This window comes from Typopeltis vanoorti, chromosome 12 (genome assembly GCF_054136105.1).
Source record: "Typopeltis vanoorti isolate ZY-2024b chromosome 12, IOZ_Tvanoo_1.0, whole genome shotgun sequence".
Taxonomy (NCBI): Eukaryota; Metazoa; Arthropoda; class Arachnida; order Uropygi; family Thelyphonidae; genus Typopeltis; species Typopeltis vanoorti.
The window spans coordinates 135,342,258-135,366,359 of NC_143560.1; the positions used below are offsets into that span (position 1 = coordinate 135,342,258).

Genomic DNA, 24,102 nt, shown 5'->3' on the forward strand with positions numbered 1-24,102 from the left:
TACTTTTGTTAACAACCAAATTTCACAACCATATGAGATGACTGGAAGTATACACTGGTTAAATGTCTTCCTTTTTAAACAGAGTGGGACATCACTGTTTTGAAAAATGCTTTTCAGTTTTTTGAATGCACCCCAGGCAAATTGAACTCTCCTATTTATTTCTTTTTGGAGTCCACAGTTTAGATCAATGAGAGAGACAATCGTTCCTATTCAAATTAGGCCAATTTAAAAGGGTTTCACAACTATCTTTGAAAAGGCTTTCATATTTAAAACTGCTTCTAATTTTCCCCACAAGATACTATGTTTAGTGTCAATACTATGCTGTTCCAGACCAGACTTTTGATGTTTCACATATTCAATGTAAAACTGATGTTCATTAATCCTTTTTCAAAAACTGTGTAAAACACTATGGTTATCGTATAATTGTTGTTCATAGTTATTATTATTTCGGGTGACTCCAGGAGTCCTTAGACTCATCGAGGGAGGCCCTAAACATCATGTCCACATAACTATGCGATTACATTTTCAAAGTATCTATCATACTTTGTCTTGAACTCGTTCACCGTCATAGCACCCACAACAGACTCTGGCAGCTTATTCCACTCATTTACCACTCTAAAAGTAAAGAACCCAGCTCTAACATCCCTGCTAACCACACTCTTGCCCAGCTTCCATAGGTGTCCCCTAGTTCTCCCACCACCAGTCCTGATCTCAAAAATATCCTTTGAATTAATCCTATAGAATCCCTTTAGCAATTTGAATGTCTCAATCATATCTCCCCTCCTCCGCCTATCAACTAGTTTCTGCAACCCACAAATCTTCAACCTGTTCTCATATGGTTCATTCCATAGACCTGTTATCATCTTAGTCACTCGCATCTGGATCCTCTCCACCTCCTCCCCATCAAGAAGGAACCGAGGTGACCAAATCTGGGCACAGTAGTCGAGATGAGGTCTTATCAAGGCTCGGTACAGAGGTACAATAACTTGCTTGTCTCTGCTCGTCAAGGTATTTTACAACAACCAAGTGAGTTGATGAGCTGATTTAGCTACTTTTGCAGTGCGCCCCCTAAAATTCATCTCCCTATCCACCCACACTCCCAAGTCCCTGGCCTCATCAATCTCTTGGAGTACAGTTCCACCAATGTGGTATACTGCTGCTAATCTTTTCACCCCAAAATGCATAACCTTACATTTTGTCACATTAAATTGACATCCATTCTCCTTAGCCCAGAACTCCAATCTATCTAAGTCATCCTGCAAGACTTTGACATCTTCTGCATTCACTATTGCCCTACCCAACTTTGCATCATCAGCGAACAAATGAATTGTTCCACTTAGATCCTTTCCTATATCGTTAATGAACAGATTAAACAGCAGTGGTCCAAGAACAGAACCCTGCGGCACACCACTAGTCACAGGCCGTCTTTTGGACTCTATTCCTGAATAAACTACTCTTTGATATCTCTCCATCAACCAACCACCTATCTACCTCACCAACCCTATATCCATTCCCATATGTTGTAGTTTACGGATTAGTATTCCATGTGGTATCCTGTCAAACGCCTTTGCCAGGTCCAGCAGTATCACTGTAAACCCATTTCCCTTATCCAGTTCAGCCGTCACCTTGTTATAAAACTTGAGCAAGTTACTGAAGCATGATCTACCCTTCACAAAGCCATGTTGTCCCCTGTACAGTATCTTGTTTTCATCAATCCATTCCTGTATTTTTCCCTTGACTACTTTCTCTAAGACCTTGACAACGACTCCTGATATGCTGATCGGTCGGTAATTTGCAACCGTAGTCTTGGATCCTCCTTTATGCAGTAAAACTATTTTCCCCTCTTTCCACACCTTCGGGACTAAGCCAGACCTGAGACTCAGATTAAACAACATGGTCAAGGGCACTGATAATTCTTTAGTCTTTAGCCGCTTCACACAAGACCCGTGCCGGTATACCATCCAATCCCACAGATGAGTTCACATTAAGGTTCTGTAATAGACTAGTCACCTCCACTTCATTCATCACTATTCCCGTATAAACGAATGGTTCCTTCATTTTTTCAATGTCACCACCTGGATGATATGCTTTTGCAAAGTGCGCGCTCAGTAACTCCACTATATCGACTGATTCAGTGACCTCCTTACCATCGTCATTCCTTAAAATCATTTTACCGTGTACAGTTTTTTTCTTACTTGCAGCATATTGAAAGAACTGTTTTGAATTCTCTTTTGCTTGCAAAGCTAGTTTCCTTTCATAATCCGCTTTTGCTTTTTTTACCACATTCGTTACCTTTCTGGCCTGCACTTTATACAGTTCGTGTGCCTCAGGTCACCCCTTTCTTTAAATTCCCTCCACAGTTGTTTCTTTTTTTGCAGCTCAAGCTTAATGGTGTTATCCATCCATTTAACCCCTACTTGTTTTACTATTCGGACCCTAGGTATACAATCAGCCATTACCTCCTGTAAATGCTCCTTGACCACTTCCCATGCTCTATCGACATCCAGCCCTTGCAGTTGTACATGCCATGGCACTGATCCAAGCAATCTCCTAAGCTTGTCATACTTGCCAGCACGGTAATTCCACATATACCCTGTCTTAATCGAAATTTCCACACCTTTAGCCACCTCCCACCTTATGATCACTCTCACCAATAGGTGGCAACATGGTTATATTCATTACAGTCAAATTCTCAGATGCTATTACCAGGTCAAGCACTCTCACACCCCTAGTATTTTCAATTACATGCTGTCTCAGATAGTTATCCCTTAATAATTGAATAAAATCCTTTTCCTTCCTCACGTGTCCTCTCCTCCTTCCAATCAATGTTACCATAGTTGAAATCCCCCATAATAATTACCCTTCTTCCACTCATTTCATTAATTTCCTTATGCATACTATCTCCACCATCTATTCCATCACCTGGTCTATAGCAGCACCCAACTGTATATTTTATTCTGCCACTCTCAATCTCACACCAAATAGCCTCAAATGAGCTCCTTTCACTATCCTGCGATACAACTTCAATTCTCCTTGACTGCAGTTCATCAGCTATCATCAATAATACCCCTCCCCCCATTTTATTCTCTCTGTCCCTCCTAAACACACTATAACCTACACATTCTATCCCACTAACTATATCTTCTTCCGTCAGCCATGTTTCACTAATGCCAATAACCTGTGGCCAGGAAGAGCCAATCAAGGCCAAAAATTCTTCCTTCTTGTTCCTAAGCCTCCTGGGTGGGACTAAGGGATCACTGCATTTCATGTATAGATCCCTTAGTCCCACCCCTATATTGATATGTTATTCTAAATGACCCATTCCCATTTTTTGTCCTTAGTGCTGGCTCGGGTACATTATACATTCTTACACTCATCTGTCTCACTGATGTCTGCATATCCATTCCCCCCCCCCTCCTTGGTAGCAAATGTTATGTCACAGGTACCTTTTAAAAAATTTTGAAGAGTAGGGCAGAGAGATTTTCAGCCACAGTAGATAATGTTTGGGAGATTCTACGTTGAATGCTCTCTGACATGGTATGTCAGAGCAAATATATGCACAAATGCTACCTTTGAGCCAAAAGCAGTTGAAGAGGTGTATTTCGGGAGGTTCAGATGAGTAGTGTTTGGAAAATATGAAATTTGGGTTTCTGTCAGAAAAAGCAGGTGGGGTTTTGCAGACTGGAGGTGGAAGGGGGGGCACTGTTGAGGTTGGAGCAGAGACTGGGTATATTTATAAAGTGGATCTGAAAGTCTCTCTTTGGGTTTTTTGTTGAATGAGTGGGTCATATGCATTCCCCATGTAGTACTTTGATTTTCAAGTTGGCTGTTAACATCACTCAATTTCCACACTAGAATTCCTCTTTTGTAGTCAATGTACCATGTTTCATTGCCAATTTGTCATTTTCCTTCCAGTTGTTTGTGAAGTCGTCAGTCTTGTTTGCCCTGAGTAATGGTAAGGTCAGGCCAGGGCTCGTGTACTTGATTGCAGAGAACTGACTTTGAAGCTGTTCACAGGTGACATTAGTTCTGATGCACTCCCTGATGTGTCAGAGGTTACATTCACAGTTGTGGTATTAACAAATACAAACAAAAAAAAGTTGTCCCTTTTTTGTTTATATATCTAAATGGTGGCACTTGGTAAATTTGCTGCAGATGAAACTAGATTTTGCTATTAGTTTTGTGAGGTGAATGAATGTTTTCATTTCTTCAAATTTTTCAATCAATGCTGGAGTACCCCTAGGATCTGTGCTTTCACCTACACTCTTCCTCCTGCATATCAACAACTTTTTCTCTCTAACATATCCAATTTTATTCATAGTTTTGCTGATGAAAATATTCTCTGTTCATCTTTTTCATTCTCAAAACCTGGAGTACTTAGATGATTCGAGCTTCATGATTCATTATAACTGATGTCTTAAACACCAGTCTTGTTACAATTCTCAAATGGAGAATGTCAATCATTTCCATTCTCAAATGGAAAAATTTTTAATGTCATCAAAAAAAAAAGCAATTTGTCTTATTTTCCAGAAGGAAGAACATACTTCACTCTCCCTTACTTTTTGACAATATTCTACTTGGCAACCAGGATCAGTTTTTTCTTCTTCAGTTGACTAGCTTATCCTGGAACAAGCACATCAGGTTCACAGCCTCTTTCGCCTATTCATCTTAAATATCAACGAATAAGAATGATATACCATAAGCAAGAATTACTCAGATAAAAATGATATCTCATAAATAAGACATCATTCTTATTTATGCATCCTTTTCTTGTGTTTTAAATTATTTCTTCATGCATTCTTTATATTTTAATCTTTTACAGTTAATATTAATTCATGTCTAACTTATCTTTTATGATCTGTTGGTTCCTGTCTTAAGTCTAAGATATTTTATTGCTATCAGTTAAATTATCAGGTTTATGAAGATAGAAGTATGTACTTTCACTCTAAATACAATTTCAAATATCTTTTTCAAAATACATTATCAATATTAGTGTCTGTGTGCTTTGCAACCATATGCCTGGGGAAGGAGTGTCCTAGGTTCAATTCCTGTCGGTGACATGAGGATCTTGCTCAGCCATAGCTAAGTTAGCTGGTCTTGGGCGTGGACAGTAGGATTTTTCCCCAGTTTATCCAGGGATTTTTCATCCTGCAAAGCAGGCAAACCAACCTTGAGAACTCAACATTACGGACACAGGGCTGACCACCTTATCCTGTGAATGGTTTGAGGTGCGATGATTAATAAACCCTCGACACTGCAAGGTAAAAGGAAGATGAGATGAGATTATCTATAGTTGATTTAATGTAACCGAATGTAATTTTTATGATAGTTTTAATCATTAAATCAAATGTCTAAGTCAGTGAGTTCAAAACTCAGGGGGATTCCTAAACAAATAAGTGTTGTTATTTTAGATTTACTTGCTATAAAATTTTATACATGGTATCCGATGTAATTCAGTGACAAAAACTATACAGTTGAGATATGCATGGAACTGCATAATTCTTTAACATCCATTTTTTTTTAGTTCTGTGAAATTAAAGATGAACTGTCTCAATTTTTCCTACACATACAATATTTCAGACTTGAGGTTTGCTTTACTGTTATTTGACTCCCTCCTCCCATAAAACTTGATCTATAATCACTTTTAACTTCAAACTGATGAATCAGTCTTTTATGGATATTTCTGGTGTGTTTGTTTTGAAGAAACAAAAATATATTTAGGTCAAACACAAAGAACAAATCTGATATGGTACGCTGAGATCTCTGAAATTATTCTTCACTTTATATATAGATCCGTAAACTGCCTCCTGATTTCAATGTGTTTTTCACTGTTGCACTTAAAGTTTTTTGCTCCCCCCCCCCCCACTCTCTTTTCCTTCCATTCCTAAGTTTCATATGAGGATCATAAGTATTCTTTGATTGGAATTTCTTCTTTATCATTTGAATGGCATATTTACTACTTTTTTATAATTTTCTGTAGAGTATTTAATTGGTTTTTAGGTTAGTGAACTACTTACTCTTCTTTATAAATTTCATAATATTTTACTAAGGATGAACTGATAAGATCAAATTAAAAATTAGATGTTTACTTTTATTAATCACTAGCTGTCTTGAAGACAACTATATTTCTCTGCATGTGGACATTAGATGGCTTGTGCCACAACACTATTACCTATTTGAAAGCAAGCACAACTGATACTTTGATTAGCATTTAATGAGAAAAACTTAAAATTTCCAATGTTTTGGTAATAAAAATTCACACAACATTAAAAAATAACTTAATAAAAAAAGCCAATAATTATATTCCAATAATAAAAGTACTGGAATATAATATCCATCACAACTAATACCACCTTCTTGTCTATCGTCTGCTTGCACATTTGATTTGCAAAACTACTAATGCTTACAACTGAAGAAAACTGATATGTTTAATAGTTCTGTCTGACAAAAGAACCTCAAAAATGTACAATATAAATAAGTGAATATAGAGCTGTTTGCAATTCGTGTAACTTTGTTATGTGAATCTCATCTTTAAAAAAAAAAGTAATATACCTATCATACATTAGTAAGGAAGCAGAGGATTAGATAAACTGGAACTTCTAGTGTTTCCAGATTATCCACCATGATGTTCATCTACATTAATCAAATGCAATTGTATAAAAGTGATGGACTGCATTTAAATGAATATGATGTGAGTGGAATGGAGAGACTGCTTAGAAGGGAGGGGTAATGATTGACATGAACAAGAAATCAGAGGATGAGGTGATGTGGAACATGAGACTTAAATGATCATGAATGGAGAGAAGAGTACTGTGAGAGATAAGAGTAAGAGAACAGAAATGCAAGATGGATAGAGAAAAAGGGAGAGTCAGAGTGGAGAGGGAGATATGGCATGTCAGAAGAATAACTGAATCTGTATGAAAATGGCTTGCATACGAATGGAATGGCCTGGGATGCAAGGGAAGTAGTTATGTCTGAGGAGATATATAAATATAGCTTACTGGTGCCGCAAATAGGCATGGATTACTATGATTATTTATGAAGACCAAGAGTATCAGAAAGAAGTGGGATGAAATTGATGCACTGATTCGCCCCCAAATTGTTGAAATATGTGAAACATCATTGGATGAGGATGATATTCTAAAACGAACAAAAATGAAGGGATAAATGTTTTTCACAAAAAAAGTAAAGGAAAGGAGGAGAAATGCTGTTGATGATGATTATTATTATCTAGGACCCCTAGAGAGAGGCTATAAACTACCCAAACCAGCTGTCATACTGTCTCTTAAAGTCATTCACACTAGACGACCCCAATACCTCTAATGGCAAACTATTCCACCCACTCACTGCTCTGTGAGAGAAAAATCTAGCTCTTATCCCTTTCTTGATTGCGAACAAACTTAACTTCCACGGATGCCATCATGTTCTCTCATGACCTTCCATATAACGAAAAATTTCATCAGATGATATCCTGTAAGACCCATTCAAAAGTTTACAGACCTCTATCATATCACTCCCCTTTCTTCCATTAACCAGTCTGTAATCCACTTGCTTTCAAGCTGTCTTCATAATCTAAATCCCACAATCTGGATATAATCTTTGTAACTCTTCTTTGCACCCTTTCCACAGCTTGGAACCCAGGAGACCAAATCTGAGCAATAATCAAGGTGTGGTCTTATCAAGGCCCTACAAACAGGAAAAATGACTTCCTTATCCTTACATGTGAAGGTTCACTTCAACATCACAATTATCCTCAGAGTTGTATTTGCAGCTTTTTGCTAAGTAACCTTTGAACTTCAAATTCCTATCCACCATAAAGCCAAGATCCCTAGACTCATTAGTTTCTTGTAGCATAACTCTGCTAATATAATATGCTGCTGGAAATATCACACACCAAAGTGCGTAACATTAACATTAAACTGACAGCCATTTTCGTTTGCCCCAATTTCCAGCTTATTCAAATCATTTTGTAAGTGCTGGATATCAGCAGCATTCCTGATTGCCCTGCCTATTTTTGCATCATCAGCAAACCATTGCACAGCTCCTGTTAGACCCTTTCTAATGTCATTAATGTATAGATTGAACCACAATGGCCCAAGGACTGAACCCTGAGGTACACCACTGGTCACCTTAAATCTGGCAGATTCACACCCATTGTATACCACGTTTTGGTATGTCTGTCAACTATTCACTTATCCAATTCAAGAGTTTATATTCCAATCTAATATTCTATAGTTTATGCGACAGCCTTTTGTGTGGTATCCTATCAAATGCCATAGAAAATCCAACATTATCATAGCATATCCATTCCCATTATCCAACTCAGCTGTAACATTATAAAATATGAGCAAATTGCTAAAACATGATCTTCCTTCAGTAAACCCATGCTACTCCTTGCAGAGTATAGCTTGTTTGTCTACCCATTTCTGTATGCAAGTTCTTACTAACTTCTCTAAAATCTTCACTACCAACAGATCCACTAAAATCACTCAAATCTTACCACTAAAATCTTCACTACCAGAGATACCAACAGGTTGGTAGTTAGACAGATCAGTTTTTGCACCACCCTTGTACCATGGAACTATCATACATTCCTTCCATTCCTGAGCTGAGACTCAAGTTATACAAACATTTTAAACGTCTAACCAATTTTGCTGAATATTCCTTTAGCAAATGTGCTGATATTCCGTCTGTCCCTATTGACAAATTCTTATCCAGGTTATGTAGCATTTCTTCAACCCGTTTTCATAAACCTCTAGCTCTTCATCCAATGTGGCATTAGCACTGTGCACCATGTTACATACAGCTGGTTGATATATCTTAGCAAAGTGAACACTCATTAAACCATCTCATTAGCTTCTGACACTAGAGTACCATTTGCATTCAATAAAGTTATTCTTCCACATTTATTCTTTCTTTTGTTTGCAGCATAATGAAAAAATTCTTTTGGATTTGGATGATAGTTTGGGAATTATGCAAACAGCACAAGGTGAAGATACAAAGAGGATCAGTGGTAGTACTAGTTTTGAAGCAGTATTGTGTGAGGCGGGAGTTGAGGGGAAGGGATATTCAGTTGGTTGTTTCTATGGCCATTACAACTAGCATGTTCCAACATAAAAACATGCACAAATTCTCATGGAGAAAAGATGCAAGAAATAAGAAATGATTCATTGATTATGTCTTGTTGATAGTGACATCTTTGTACTAATTACAGGATTCAAGAGTGTACAGAAGATTTGAAATTTTAAGTAAGACAAAAATGAAAACCACACTGAAAAGAACAAAACGTAAGAAATTTTAAATAGAATTAATGTTCAGCAGTTTTTACATGTAAACTGCAGACCCAACAATACAAACAATATTGAAGGAAAAATGAAACAGTTTGAAAACAAGAACTAAACCTCAGAGTCATCTAAGTGGCAAACTCTGAAGAAAACACTGAATGATTCAGCTAGGGAGGCATGTGGTGAAATTGTCTGCAAGGATAATAAAATAAGACATCATGGTGTCTTAGTACTTTATTAACTTTTTATAATAGAATGAGAGCTGAGCTGGACAAAGGGAATGGCTACACAGTCATACTGCTAGATTTTGCTAAGGCTTTTGACAGCATACCCGATGGAATAAATACTGTTATGCAAATTAAAACAAATAGGAATGGATATTAAATTGGTGATGTGGATACAAGAATGGCTCATGGAGAGATACCAAAAAGTCATGTATGAAGGAGCAGAGTCCAGGATGAAGCAGGTGACCAGTGGTGTACTGCAAGGCTCTATGCTTGGACCATTATTAATTTGTACATAAATTATATAGGAAATGACTTGAAGGGAGGGGGTATTCAGTTGTTTGCTGATGATGCAAAGTTGAGTAGCACAATAATTAATCAAGCTGATGTAGAGACCTTACAGGATGATTTAAATAAGTTAGCAGTATGGGAAAAAGATCATGGATATCAGTTCAATGTGAAAAAGTGTAAAGGTATGCATTTTGGGATTAAAAGATCACAAACTGTGTACCACATTGATGGAACTGTACTCCAAAAGATTGATGAGGCTAGGGACTTGGGGGTGTTGGTGGATAGAGAGTCGAAGTTCAAAGGCCGTATTACTAAGGTGTCCAAAGATAGCTCATAGAATTACTTGGTTACTGAAGAATACACTAATATGTAGAGATAAAGAAGTTATTATTCCTCTTTATAAGGTGTTGATACATTCACATCTGTATTATTGTGCTCAGGTCTGGATTCCTTGGAAATGTGGAAGTAGTAGAAAAGATTCAGAGGGGAGTGACCAAATTGGTGAGCAGTGTAAGGAATGTTCCCTACATTGATAGTTTGTAGGTTACAGAAGTTATAAGTTGCTGTAACAAATATGCCATGAAAATCAGCAATACAAAGATCAAAATTATGAAAATAGGCATTAACATAGAAAACTTCAGGTGCATTCTGAATGGAGATCCTATAGAAATATTTAAGTTACTAAAAGGTTTTTATAACATTGATAGAGCCTCCATAGCTCAGTCGGTATAGATGAAGCCCTTTTGTTGGAAAGACCTGGGTTCGATTCCTGTCCATGCCATGAGGAACCTTTATCTGGTCTCTTTCGATGAGAGGTTAGTTAGCCAGTCTCATACGGAGGTAGGTGGTTTTTTCACCAGGAAATTCAGGTTTTTTTTCCCACAAAACAGGCAAACCATCTCCATGAACACACACAGATTACTGTCAGGAATAACTGAAGACGGTCCCTCCAGCCATAGATCTGATTCGGCAGCTATGCTGGTCCCAAGCCCAGATAAAAATGGGGGGGGGGGAACTGAGATGGTGCCATACCTTCCCGTAAAAGGACTCAGGCAGTTGAATCGTCATACGAAATAAAAAAAATTAATTAAAAAGGATTGATGTAGGGGAAATATTTCAGCAGTGGGATAGTGATAGAAGAACAAGAGGTCATCCCTGGAAATTAAGTATGAGTGTGGTTAACAAGGGAGTTAGGACTAGATTTTTTGCTTGAAGTGTAGTGAATGAATGGAATGCATTGCCTGACTCAGTTGTGAGTGCTTCATCTGTCAATGAGTTCAAGAAGAGACATGATAGATATTGTGTGAATAATTTGGGTCTCCCACAATGAGTCTACTGACTCCATGAGAAAGCCTATATAATAATAATAATAATGGCGGACACAAGATATTAAAAAAGCAGTCCAGGACAACAAGAAAGCATACCAAAAGTTCCTAGCAAATGTCACCAGATTCCTTAAAATAATATAGAGAAAACTGTAAGAGCTGCGCTGTGTGTAAAAGAAGTTAAACAAAACTCATGGAAAGTCTTCGGTAAGAATTTAGAAAATAAATACTGGGAAGGTGGCAAAATGTTCTGGAGGTTATTGAAAAAACTTAGAAATGTAAAAGGAAACAAAGATGATAAAGGTAACATGAAAAAACTAAAGATGAGGATATCGTAGATGTTTGGAGTAATTACTTTGAAAGACTTTAATGAAATGAGCACTGACAGAACCATAGTAGAAATTTTTCAAGTGAAATGCATAACACAAGAGTACACATCATACATTAAGGTAGAAAAAAGCTGTCAAAAATTGGAAATGTGGAAAGACAACTAGAGTCAATGATATTTGACCAAAAATGCTTAAATAGAAGGCATAAGTTTTGCAATGGCTATACTGCATAACTTAAAGGACATGATCAGAAGGTAAAATTATAGGTGATTGGAGTAAAGCTCTAAAATTTCCCATCTATAAAAAAGGGAAAGCTGAATGCGAGAATAACAGAAGAATTTCTATACTAAGTGTTCCAGGTAAGATTTATGCAAGTATGTTTGTAATTTGACAAATTGTGGAAGAAAAACTTTGAGAAGAATAAGCTGGGTTGAGGTCAAATACAGACTGTCAAGATCAGATTTCCACTTTACAACAAATAGTTGAGAAATCATGAGAATATGCCAAGGATTTGAACCTGGCATATTCAGTTTTTAGTGAAGATGGCAAATTAAATTTGAGAACAGACAACAAAATAGGCATAGCTGACATGTTGGGGCAGCCAGATGAATAAATTTGCATGGAATAAGAATAAAATTAGTCAAAACACCAAACTAGCAATATACAAGACAGTGTTCAAATCAATCTATTATTTCTAACCTAACTAAGAGTTAGGTTAGAAATAAAGCACTTGATCAAAGATTAGGGACCACAAATATGAAAGTTCTGAGAAAGATTAGGGAAGTGAGCACATGACATTAAAAGAAGAATTATATTAAAAAACTATACATAAAAATATAACGGAAAAACTCACGTAGAAAAATTATTTAATGGTATAATTTTCGCCCGTGTGTCACAGGCATCTTCAGTACAATTAGGCACAAAAATTAAACATTAACTGACAATTCCAAAAAGCGCCACCTAAGTAGCTGGTGTAAGATAACTAAAAAGGTCAATAACTTTCCTAAAAAAAAAAAAAAAAAAAAAAAAAAAAAAAAAAAAATTAATACAATAAAAAGTTAGGAAAGATTAGCTGATTTGTAAAGTACTATCTCCCATAAAGGGGACAGACGTAAGCCGTCGGATCTGTTTAAGTTAGGAGAATGAAGTAGAGTTTCACATGCTTCTTTATAAAGGCGTTCCATGAGAAACTGACTTTTGTGAAGAACTCTTGTCTTTTTCCAATGAACTCTGTGTCTAGTGAAGATGGCATGTTCTGCAAGTCCAGACTTTTCAGGTTTAAAGTATTCAATATAAGATTGGTGTTCTTCTAGCCGAATGGAGGCAGATCTTCCCGTTTGTCCGAAATAACATAATCCACAAGAGCACGGAATCTGGTAGACACCTGGATGATTGAGATGTGGAAGCTTGTCCTTTGGAGAAGCGAGAAAGGTGGAGATTTTTCTAAAAGGTCGAAAGGCAACAAAAATATTCAGTGGTTTTAAAATTTTTGCTATACGTTCACTGATGCCTTGTATATAAGGGATGGTAATGCGCGTTATTTCCTCTGTGTTACCATCCCTTATATACAAGGCATCAGTGAACGTATAGCAAAAATTTTAAAACCACTGAATATTTTTGTTGCCTTTCGACCTTTTAGAAAAATCTCCACCTTTCTCGCTTCTCCAAAGGACAAGCTTCCACATCTCAATCATCCAGGTGTCTACCAGATTCCGTGCTCTTGTGGATTATGTTATTTCGGACAAACGGGAAGATCTGCCTCCATTCGGCTAGAAGAACACCAATCTTATATTGAATACTTTAAACCTGAAAAGTCTGGACTTGCAGAACATGCCATCTTCACTAGACACAGAGTTCATTGGAAAAAGACAAGAGTTCTTCACAAAAGTCAGTTTCTCATGGAACGCCTTTATAAAGAAGCATGTGAAACTCTACTTCATTCTCCTAACTTAAACAGATCCGACGGCTTACGTCTGTCCCCTTTATAGGAGATAGTACTTTACAAATCAGCTAATCTTTCCTAACTTTTTATTGTATTAATTTTTTTTTTTTTTTTTTTTTTTTTTTTTTTTTTTTTTTAGGAAAGTTATTGACCTTTTTAGTTATCTTACACCAGCTACTTAGGTGGCGCTTTTTGGAATTGTCAGTTAATGTTTAATTTTTGTGCCTAATTGTACTGAAGATGCCTGTGACACACGGGCGAAAATTATACCATTAAATAATTTTTCTACGTGAGTTTTTCCGTTATATTTTTATGTATAGTTATGTCTACTCACGGTTTACCTCTTTTAAAACTTATATTAAAAAAGCAACTTGACATTGTTAGCATTTGAGACTGTGTGAGTTTTGCTAACCTTTACTCACACATTCTATTTAAGTGGCCATACCACCTTAGATTAGCTTAATTCACACAGCCTCAAATGCTGCCAAGGAAGAAAAGAGACCCAGAGGAAGACAAATTTCTAGGTAGACTGATTCAGTCAAAAATGCCTTAGTAGTATGAAATATTATATATCACAATATTGGAGTGCTGACAAGTAATAGACTAATTTGAATGAAAATTGTTGATAGGAGATTAGTAAGAGGTAAGCTTAATCATGTAGTGTTGCCATAGAAGTTGGACATCTCTTGAGGGCAAACATCAGGAAATTGATGATGGTGATGTGCCTATATGTCGAGGAATGTAGAGAATAGTAACAAAGAAATGTACGAGTAAACTGACTTTGTGAACAGGAGAGGGGTAATCATCATGGGTGATTTTAATATGGTGATATACATTAGGAATAAAAAGATGCTATCTTGGAATCAGGTAAACAAATTTTTTGATGAAAAATTATCTTAGGCAGAATGTAACAGAGAGTATGCAAGGATAGTAAATCTGATGCGATCATATCATAAGTTGTGAATATGGTGTTACACCTTCCTGCAGGTGATGAGAGTGATTAGCTCAGTTGAGATTAACTATATGACTACTGTAAAGAAAGGATATATGTGGAACTACAAGTGAAGTGATTATGAATAGCTTAGGAGACAGTTTGGAGCTATAGCATGGAATGAGGTGTTCGGAGGAAAAGAAAATGCTGCATGGGCACTGATCAAGAACTATTTAACACAAGCAGTATCAGAATGCAATCCCAAGTTCAAAAGCTAAATAAAGGTGCAAAATGGAAAAGTTCAGTATGCAATTTAGAAGAAGAGGGCATTATAGAGGAAGCACAACATGAATATAACAGATAAGCTTAGGTGTTGACAGTTATTCATGACTTAAGTTTTTAACGGTATTAACAACACCAAACAATTTAATCAAAAGATGTTTAATTAACTGCTTATATTTTGCTGACTTTCAAATCAACATCATCAGAGCACAACACACTTGTACGCGACAGTGAGTAAGTAAAACAATAAAACTGAAGTGTACAAAAGATCTAAAGTCCTATTTATGGTGCCCTCTAATGTTGAAAAAAAAAAAATCATTACAGCTATGTGGGAGTTGCTCTTAGGATGATAGTCTCCGAAATTTTTGGCAAATTAATGCAACCGTACTTGTTCAAGTTAGGAGAATTCTTCAAAGCCATTGCTGACTCAAAAAATAATCCTTCAGATCTGTAACAACTCCCAAATAGCACATTTGTTTCCTTCCATCTAATCCTGTGTGAAGGGGTATCCAAAGTATGGTCTGCCAGTCCTGACTTGCCATAGTAATAGTAGCGAATGTATTTTTTATGTTCTTCCAGGCGGATGTTAACTGATCTTCCTGTTTGTCCATAGTAGGCTAAGTCACAGGGAACTTCATACATTCCTGGGTGTGCTAAAAGGTGAAATTTATCCTTAGGCGAGTGGATCAGAGTTGCTAGTTTTACATGTGGTTTGAAAGTGGTGCGAAGGCAATGTTTCATCAGTACTTTGGCTGTCTTTTCTGATGTACCTCTGACATAGGCAATAGATGGTCATGTTGTGTTTTTGTGTATTAGGGAAGGGAGGAGTAATGGGGCTGTGTAGTATTTTGTAGGGATTGTAGCCTTTGGCTAAGAACATATGGCGCAGATATTTGAGTTCTGTGGTCAGAGCTGTATCATTAGAACAAATGGCTCTGGCTCTGTGTATGAGTGTTTTTAAAATGCCATACTGTTGGAGTGGATGATGATGTGATTGTTTATGTAGGTATCTTCCTGTGTGTGTTGGATTTCTGTAAATGGAAAAAGATAGTGATCCATCTGAAAAGCAGGTGACTAATGTGTCAAGAAATAGTAAACAGCTATTAGATTCTTTTTCTACTGTGAAGTGGATTTTGGGGTGTTGACTGTTTAGGTAGGTGACAAATGCATCCAAAGTGTCTTGTCCATGGGGCCAAATGGCAAATGCATCATCTACATAGCATAACCAAACTAGTGGCTTGTATGTCGCACTGATTAGATCGTCGGCTTGTCGAGAGCTCCTGAAAAGATTAGTAGTATTTTGTGTTAACATTAGATATTTTACTAGAATTTTAAGTAGTATTGTTTGCTTTTTGTTTCTTGGTGTGTCTGTGCAATTTTTGCGTGTTTTCTGTTATTTTAATTATTATTTTTAAGAAAAGATAGCGTACACATGGCACCGATAAAGAAAAAAATGGCAGCCAGGTCGCCATGTTTGTTTAAGAGTTTTGATGTAAACGAATTTATGCAATGTGCTGTCTGTGAGATGTATGCCTTGCAAAGAGCGGTGGGAGTCTGGTTAGAAAGTGATAGTGGAGTTAATATGTGTAGAAAGTGTAAAGAGAATGAGGACTTCAAGCGTGTTTCGTGTGCCGAGAGTGATATCGTTAACGATAGTCAGGATGTAGAAAATGGCAGTGTGCTAGAGAATTGCGTGGTAGTGCCAGATAGGTGTGAGAGCGTCGCTGAAAGTGTAAATGAAGGTAGAAACACAGAAAGAATGGATGATTTGATCGATAATGAAAATGGTGAGATAAATGCGAGTAGCGAAATTGCCCGTTTGAATGGTGCGATACACAGAGCTAAAAGACAACTGTAGCGTATGGAAAAATGTGTGTTGAACGTACCGACAAATAACCGGCGGAAGTCTGTGACGGCAAATAATAGAATGTTCGTAAATGTCAATAAAATGAAGGAGCGAGTGCTGTATGGGGATTCGCTATTAAGAGGCATAATAATTGAGAGTTTAACGAAGTCGTACCAGCCGGGTGCGAACATAAAGGATGTCAGCGAATCTATTCGACTGCAAAAACAGAGGGCGAAAGAGATGATAATCGTGGCAGGAACGAATGATTTGAAAGAGGACAAAATGGAAATGATAGAGGATGTGAGGGAGTTGTTTGAGGTAGCAAAAGAGAAGAGTGAGAGAGTTAGGATGGTGAGTATCTTACCGCGGTATGACAGCGAAGTCTTTAGGAGGAGGGCCATAATTGCCAATGACTTTATGCATGGGTTATGCATGGAGAGTGGTGTGGAATTTGTGGATGTGTGGAATGAGTTCGATGGGCGAAAGGACTTATATAAGATGGATGGGTTACATTTGAATGGAGTTGGTGTACGGAGACTTGAGTGTTGATGAATGATGTGGAAGTGGATGTACAGACTCAGGGAAACTAGATTTATTAAGAGGGGGGGGAGTAGATATGCAGACTTTAGGGGGGCAGTTAAGTGTATGAATGAGTATATTATACCCGAGCGAGTACGACGAACAACAAATCAGAATGGGATAGTTAGTATAAGGAATCAAAGTAGGGATGGGACAAATGGGCTTCTGTGATTTCATGTACACTAATGCCAGGAGTATTAGGAACAAGAAGGAAGAGTTTTTGGCCATGGTTGGCACTTCCAGGCCACAGGTTGTCGGTATCAGTGAAACATGGCTGACAGAAGATGATAAAGCTAGTGGGATTGAATGCGACGGGTATAGCGTGTTCAGGAGTGACAGGGTGAATAAAAAGGGGGAGGAGTGTTATTGATGATAGCTGATGAGCTTCAGCCAAGGAGTATAGAAGTTGAACTGCAGGATGGGGAAAAAAGCATATTTGAGGCTGTTTGGTGTGAGATAGAATCTAGCAGAACAAAATAAACAATTGGGTGCTGCTATAGACCGGGTGATGGAGTGGATGGTGGGGATAGTATGCATAAGCAAATAGAAGAAATGAGTGGAAGGAAGGTAATTATTATGGGTGATTTCAATTATGGTAACATTGACTGGAGAGAGGAGAGGGCACATGGGAGGAAGGAATTGGATTTTATGAAGTTATTAAGGGACAACTATCTACGGCAACATGTATTGGAAAATACCAGGGGGCAGAGAGTGCTGGACCTAGTAATTGCAACTGAGAATGTGGCTGTAACGAACATGACCATTTGCCACCAATTGGTGAGAGTGACCATAAGGTCATGACTTGGGAGGTGGCTAAAGGAGTCGAATTTACAATTAAGACAGGGTACACGTGGAATTACCGGGCTGGTAAGTATGACAAGCTTAGGGGTGTGCTTGGCTCAATGCCATGGCATGTAAAACTGCAAGGGCTGGATGTTGATAGTGCATGGGAGGTGGTTAAGAACTGTTTGCAGGAGGCAATGGTTGACTGTATACCAAGAGTCCGAATAATAAATCAAGTAGGGGTTAAATGGATGAATAACACTATTAAGCTTGAGCTGCAAAAAAAGAAACAATTGTGGAGGGAATTTAAGGAGAAGGGTGACCATCAGGCGCAGGAACAGTATAAAGCTCAGGCCAGGATGGTAACAAGGGTGGTAAGAAAAGCAAAAGCAGATTACGAAAGGAAATTGGATACGCAGACTAAAGAGAATCCCAAACAGTTTTTTCAATATGTTGCAAATAAAAGGAAAAATGCTCATGGTAGAATGATCTTAAAAAATGCTGAGGGTAGGGAGGTAACCGAATCAGTCGATATTGTGAAATTACTGAGCGAGCACTTTGCAAGAGTATATCATCCAGGTGGTGACTTTGCAGGAATGGAAGAACCAACAGCTTATACTGGAATTGTGATGAATGAAGTAGAGGTAACTAGTCTATTACAGAACCTCAATGTCAATACATCTGTGGGATTGGATGGTATACCAGCTCGTGTCGTACGTGAAGCGGCCTAAGAATTGTCAGTGCCCTTGACCATTTTGTTTAATTTGAGCCTCAGGACTGGGTCAGTCCCAAGGGGGTGGAAAGAGGGGAAAATAGTTCCACTGCACAAAGGTGGTTCCAAGGCTGCTGTTGAAAATTACCGGCCAATCAGCATAACAGGAATCATTATCAAGGTCTTAGAGAAAATAGTCAAGAGGAAAATACAAGATTGGATAGAAGAAAATGGGATACTGTATCCAGGACAGCATGGTTTTGTGAAGGGTAGGTCATGCCTCAGTAACTTGCTCACGTATTATAACACAGTGACGGCTGAACTGGATAAGGGTAATGGGTTTACAGTGATTCTACTGGACCTTGCTAAGGCCTTTGACAGGATACCACATGGAATTCTATCAGTAAATTGCAGCATATGGGAATGGACATAGGGTTGGTGAGATGGATAGGAGGGTGGTTGACAGAGAGTGGTTTACTCAGGAGTAGAGTCCACAAGACGGCCTGTGACTAGTGGTGTGCCACAAGGATCTGTTCTTGGACCACTGCTGTTTAATTTGTTCATAAATGATATAGCAAAGGATCTGAGAGGAACAGTTCATTTGTTTGCAGATGATGCGAAGTTGGGTAGGGCAATAATGAATGCAGATGACGTCAAAATTTTGCAGGATGATATGGATAGATTGGAGGTCTGGGCTAAGGAGAATGGATGTCAATTTAATGTGGCAAAATGTAAGGTTATGCATTTTGGGGTGAAAAGATTGGCAGCAGTTTACTGCATTGGTGGAACCGTGCTCCAGGAAATTGATGAGACACGAGATTTAGGAGTGTTGGTGGATAAGGAATTGAAATTTAGGGGACACATTGCAAAAGTGGCCAAATCAGCTCATCAAATCACTTGGTTGCTGAAGAATACGTTGACAAGCAGAGACAAGCAGGTTATTGTTCCTCTGTATCGATCCTTGATAAGACCCCATCTTGACTACTGTGCTCAGATTTGGTCACCTAGGTTTCTTCTTGATGGGGAGGATCCAGAGGCGAGTGACCAAGATGATAGCAGGTCTGTGGAATGAACCATATGAGAACAGGTTGAGGATTTGTAGGTTGCAAAAATTGGTTGATAGGCAGAGGAGGGGAGATATGATTGAGACATTCAAATTACTGAAGGGTTTCTATAAAATTAATTCAGAAGATATTTTTGAGAACAGGGCTGGTTGTGGGAGGACTAGGGGATATCCATGGAAACTGGGCAAAAGTGTGGTTAGTAAAGGTGTTAGAGCTGGGTTCTTTACTTTTAGAGTAGTGAATGAGTGGAATGCACTCCCTGAGTCTGCGGTGGATGCTGTGACAATGAATGAGTTTAAGGCGAGGTATGATAGATACTGTATGAATGTCGAATAGTTGTGATGAATATGATTTGGGGGCCTCCCTCGATGAGTCTAATGACTCCCTGGAGTTGCCCGTATTAATAGTAATAGTAATATAGCTGTGGTAAGTGCTTTGTTTTCAAAGTGTTCCATGTAAAAGTTTGCTAAGGGGGGGAGCCCATACCATTAATCTGTTTGTAGATTTTTCCTCTCCATGTAAAGTAACATGCATACATAGTAAATTTGATTAATTCAAAAATATCAAGGGGAAATTTAGACTTGATCAAATCCAGAGTGTGTATAAGTGGTACATTGGTAAATAAAGAGGTGACATCAGAACTAACCATTATGTCTGAAGTTTTTAGGATACAATTTTTAACTAGTGTTTTGAAATAGACTGAATTTTTTACAAAAACTTTAGTAGAGGAGTTGCCAGTAAGAGGAGGCTAACTGTTGGGCCAGTTTATACGTGGAACTATCTATGCTATCTACTATGGTGCGTAGGGGGTTATTAGGTTTGTGGATTTTTGGTAATCCATAAATATGGGGTGGTTTAACATGAATTGGTTTTATTTTTTTGATTTCTTTGGGCAAGGAAGTCATTTTTTTTAGTAATTTTCTAACTTTTTTTCTTTGAGACATAGTGGGGTCTCGATCTATAATTTGGTATGTGGAACCGTCACAAAGGAGATCTTGCATTTTTTTTTGTTATTATCTTCTTGACCCATGATAACTGTAGCATTTCCTTTATCGGCTTTTGTAATGATAATATTTTTATTCTTATATAACTTTTTAAAGACAGTTATTTCATTATAACGGAGATGCATTTTGGTGGTGGTTTAGCTTTGTTTAGAATATTTGCGATATCTAAGTGTATATTATTGGCCATTGCTGGCAGAAGATCGTAGATGCCCCGTTCTACCTTCATCACGATTTCTAATTTTGGAATTTGTTTAGGTGTGATGGCAAAGTTATGTCCTAAACTGAGAGCATTCTTGGCTTCTTCAGTGAGTATTTCTGATGATAGATTTACGACCACGTGATCTCGCTGAAGTTGGGGTCGTAATTTCAGGATTTAAGATGTTGATTAGTTCTTCTTGAAGAGTGGCAACAGAGCTATTTAATTTACTAAGCTCCATGCAAGTAGTGGCAATTTGTTCTCAGAGAAGTACTAAACTCGCCTGTGGTTAAGTTGCTTTCCTTACCATCTGGCTCACAATAAGGTGAGCCAGATGGTAAGGAAAGAAAAAAGTGCAGTATGAGATGATCAAGCCAAGAAGAATTCTAGACAGTTTGATGTTTGGAAGAAGAAAGAATAATCATGAGAAGATGGTATTGTGATATATATGATATGATATGAAAATGGTAGACTGGTTGCAGCAGAAGCAGCCAAGGTGATTAAATCTTATTGCTTTTCTGACAGAATTTACTTAATTTTTCATATACCTCCTGCTTGCAATTCTTTCTAATGCTCAAGCTTCTCATGCTATCACACTTATGATGAAATATCCTGATGAACAGGTCACTGCATGATTTGAACATAACATGCAGATCTGTTTATCAAGTCTTGCAACAGTCCGTGTGTTGAGGATTGCAACAGCGTAAGTCCCAAAGGAGAGGATAGAGGGTATAACTATTCCATATCACAAAGACTGAACCTACAGATTATGTATTATGGATGTGGTTGAAGTCCAGGAGAGGGTGATGAGACTAGCATTGGACACCAGCAGAGCTCTTTTGTGACGGTCAGCAGGATTTTAATGGGAAGTCATATTTTGCAAATCTCCTTTGTACTATTAACAGTCATGAATGCAAAGAACATGTTCAATGCATAAATAACAGTATACTTAAATTTTACAAAGACTTTTTTCCATGTGACAAGTTAACTAAATTGGAATGAATGAATTAAATTATAACCTATCCAACTCACTAGATTAGTGAGTTGGATAGGTTACTGGCTGAAAGATAGGTATCATAAGTGTACATGGAGGACAGTTATCCCAAAAGAAGAAAGCCATTACTTGTGAGCCACAGAGATATTTGGGGCCATTATTGTTTAATTTAAATGTTAATGATATTGGAACAGTTTTTGAAGATAAGCAGCTATTTGCAGATGATGCAAAGCTGGAGAAAACTATGAAGAGTGGAGCACACATTGGGAGTTTACAGAATGATATGAATAGACTGTATGAAGGAAGTTATCAGTTTGGTGTTTGTTTTAAAGTGTAATTTTTGAAATCTGATATCAAAAAGTGTAGCCATCATTATAAGTTAAAACAAAAATACATTTTTGTAAAGAAGTGAAAAAATATATTTTAAAAGCATAATGATACATCATGAAAAAATGAATTATTGTGACATATTCATAAAATATTAAATTATGGCTCTTTTCTAATTCTGAAGTAGCATAAATAATTATATAAAGAGAAGCATTTCTTTCCTTGGATGTAAAAAAGTTAGACCAAAAATATATTTTCAGTTGCAGTGAAAAAGACATATCTTAAAATCATATCAATAGATCATGAAAAAAAAATTACTGAAAAATGTTCATAAAATATTAAAGTTAAATCTTTTGAGTTTGGTATTTGAATATAAAGACTTTAAAGAACAGAATTTATGATTTTTTACCTTCAGCAATTATTATTATTATTAGACACCCCCAGGGAGTCCACAGACTCATCGAGGGAGGGCGTGCCAACAGCATCGAACAATTGACCCCTTCCACCTACTAACCTCGCTCAAACTTTCTTAACTTTTTGCGAGCCATTAGTAGCAGAGGCTCTACCAATCGACCAACCTTTAACCTTCTGTCCTCATTACATTTTAAACAATAAATATTAATTCCACTATAACCATTTCAATGATTGGCAAAATGACTGGTTAACTGTTCTCGATTAGGAAATCTATCATTTCATCCTAACTGCTCGACATTAGATAATAACATTCCTTTTGTTTAAAACAAATTGAAACTGTTTCCTAACAAACAATTTGTATGAAACACAAATATGCCAGCATATGAAACAATCAGCTGTTTTGTTTTAAAGAAATGTGGTATCTTTAAAACAAAATTATTTTATAGATATCAGTGTCTCCTATAAGCATTACAGTAAAAATAGATAATTGGTTGCACTTAATTTTCATAAATTACTTAAGAAATTAAATTTCAATACGTATCGATTTTTTATTTTAGAGTATTTACTTTTGAAGTAAATAAACTTGTGGCTTATCAGAATAAAGAAACGAGCGGAAGGAGGAAATAATATTTTTGTAATGAACTGAATATCAGATGTAATTTTAAAAGCGTTGTCATGCACTATATTTTTTATATAAATAATTTAAGTTAATTTATCACACACTGGTTATAAATATTGCATTCGGCAAGAAAAAAAAAATCCATAAACAGGTACGCTGCTTTTCAATATTATTACTTTTTTAAACGATTTCATCTTCTGCTTCATCCTCTGACAATGAAAAATTGCTGTTTATGTTAAAACTTCTCCCGATTCTAAGATCAGCAAAGGACTGACTTGGGGCTGATGAGTGCCCGTCTACAGAATTGACATCATGCGTTACGCTATCTCCACTGGTTGCGGATCTTCGTTCTGATCTACTATGCGCACGATTAATTGAACGGGTCTTAGTCTTTGAAGTAGTACAGTGCTTTAAAATTGTTCTGGATGGAAGTTTTTTCAAAGCTGAAAGAAGTTTTTCCACACTAGGAGTAAAGGCTACTACATCATCAACTTGGGCGCACCTGTGCGAAAGATGTTCTATTTGTAAATCCTTTTCCTTTAACTGCTGTTCTTGCCTTTTGCTCCTCTCTTCGCCTATTTCATTCTTTCGAATTAATTCTCTAATTTCTGCATCCTTAGCTTCACACAATTCCATAAGTTTAGTTTGCATTAATTCATCTTTCTTAATTAAAGCTTCCGCCTGTTCTTGTACTGTTTTCTCCAATTCCGCAACTCTTTGATGAAGCAGTTGCAAATGATCATTTGCTTCTTTAATACTGCTTCTATTCGGACTAGGGTTAGTCCGAGAAGAAAACATCTCCCTTCCCGTGTGCACGAAAATAGTCTTAATTTTAATACATGCAGAAATAAAGCAGTATTCGAGTACATCAATAATACACTAAAGGTTTCTGATACACAGCGACAATCCTCGAAACACCATACGTAAACTCTCGAAACTTGCGGCATATGCAAACT

The 24,102-nt window shown here is 37.2% G+C and overlaps 1 protein-coding gene across 1 annotated transcript; it reads right to left on the reverse strand.

The window, feature by feature from the left end:
• Positions 1 to 5,235: 5,235 nt before the first annotated feature.
• Positions 5,236 to 24,071, reverse strand: LOC150101243 (uncharacterized). The gene is made up of 2 exons (XM_090401979.1): positions 23,323 to 24,071; positions 5,236 to 5,254 (listed from the first exon to the last, which is right to left on the reverse strand). Exon 1 carries the CDS (start codon positions 23,942 to 23,944, stop codon positions 23,327 to 23,329), a length of 618 nt encoding a protein of 205 aa, XP_090258105.1. The 5' UTR covers positions 23,945 to 24,071; the 3' UTR covers positions 5,236 to 5,254; positions 23,323 to 23,326.
• Positions 24,072 to 24,102: the final 31 nt, after the last annotated feature.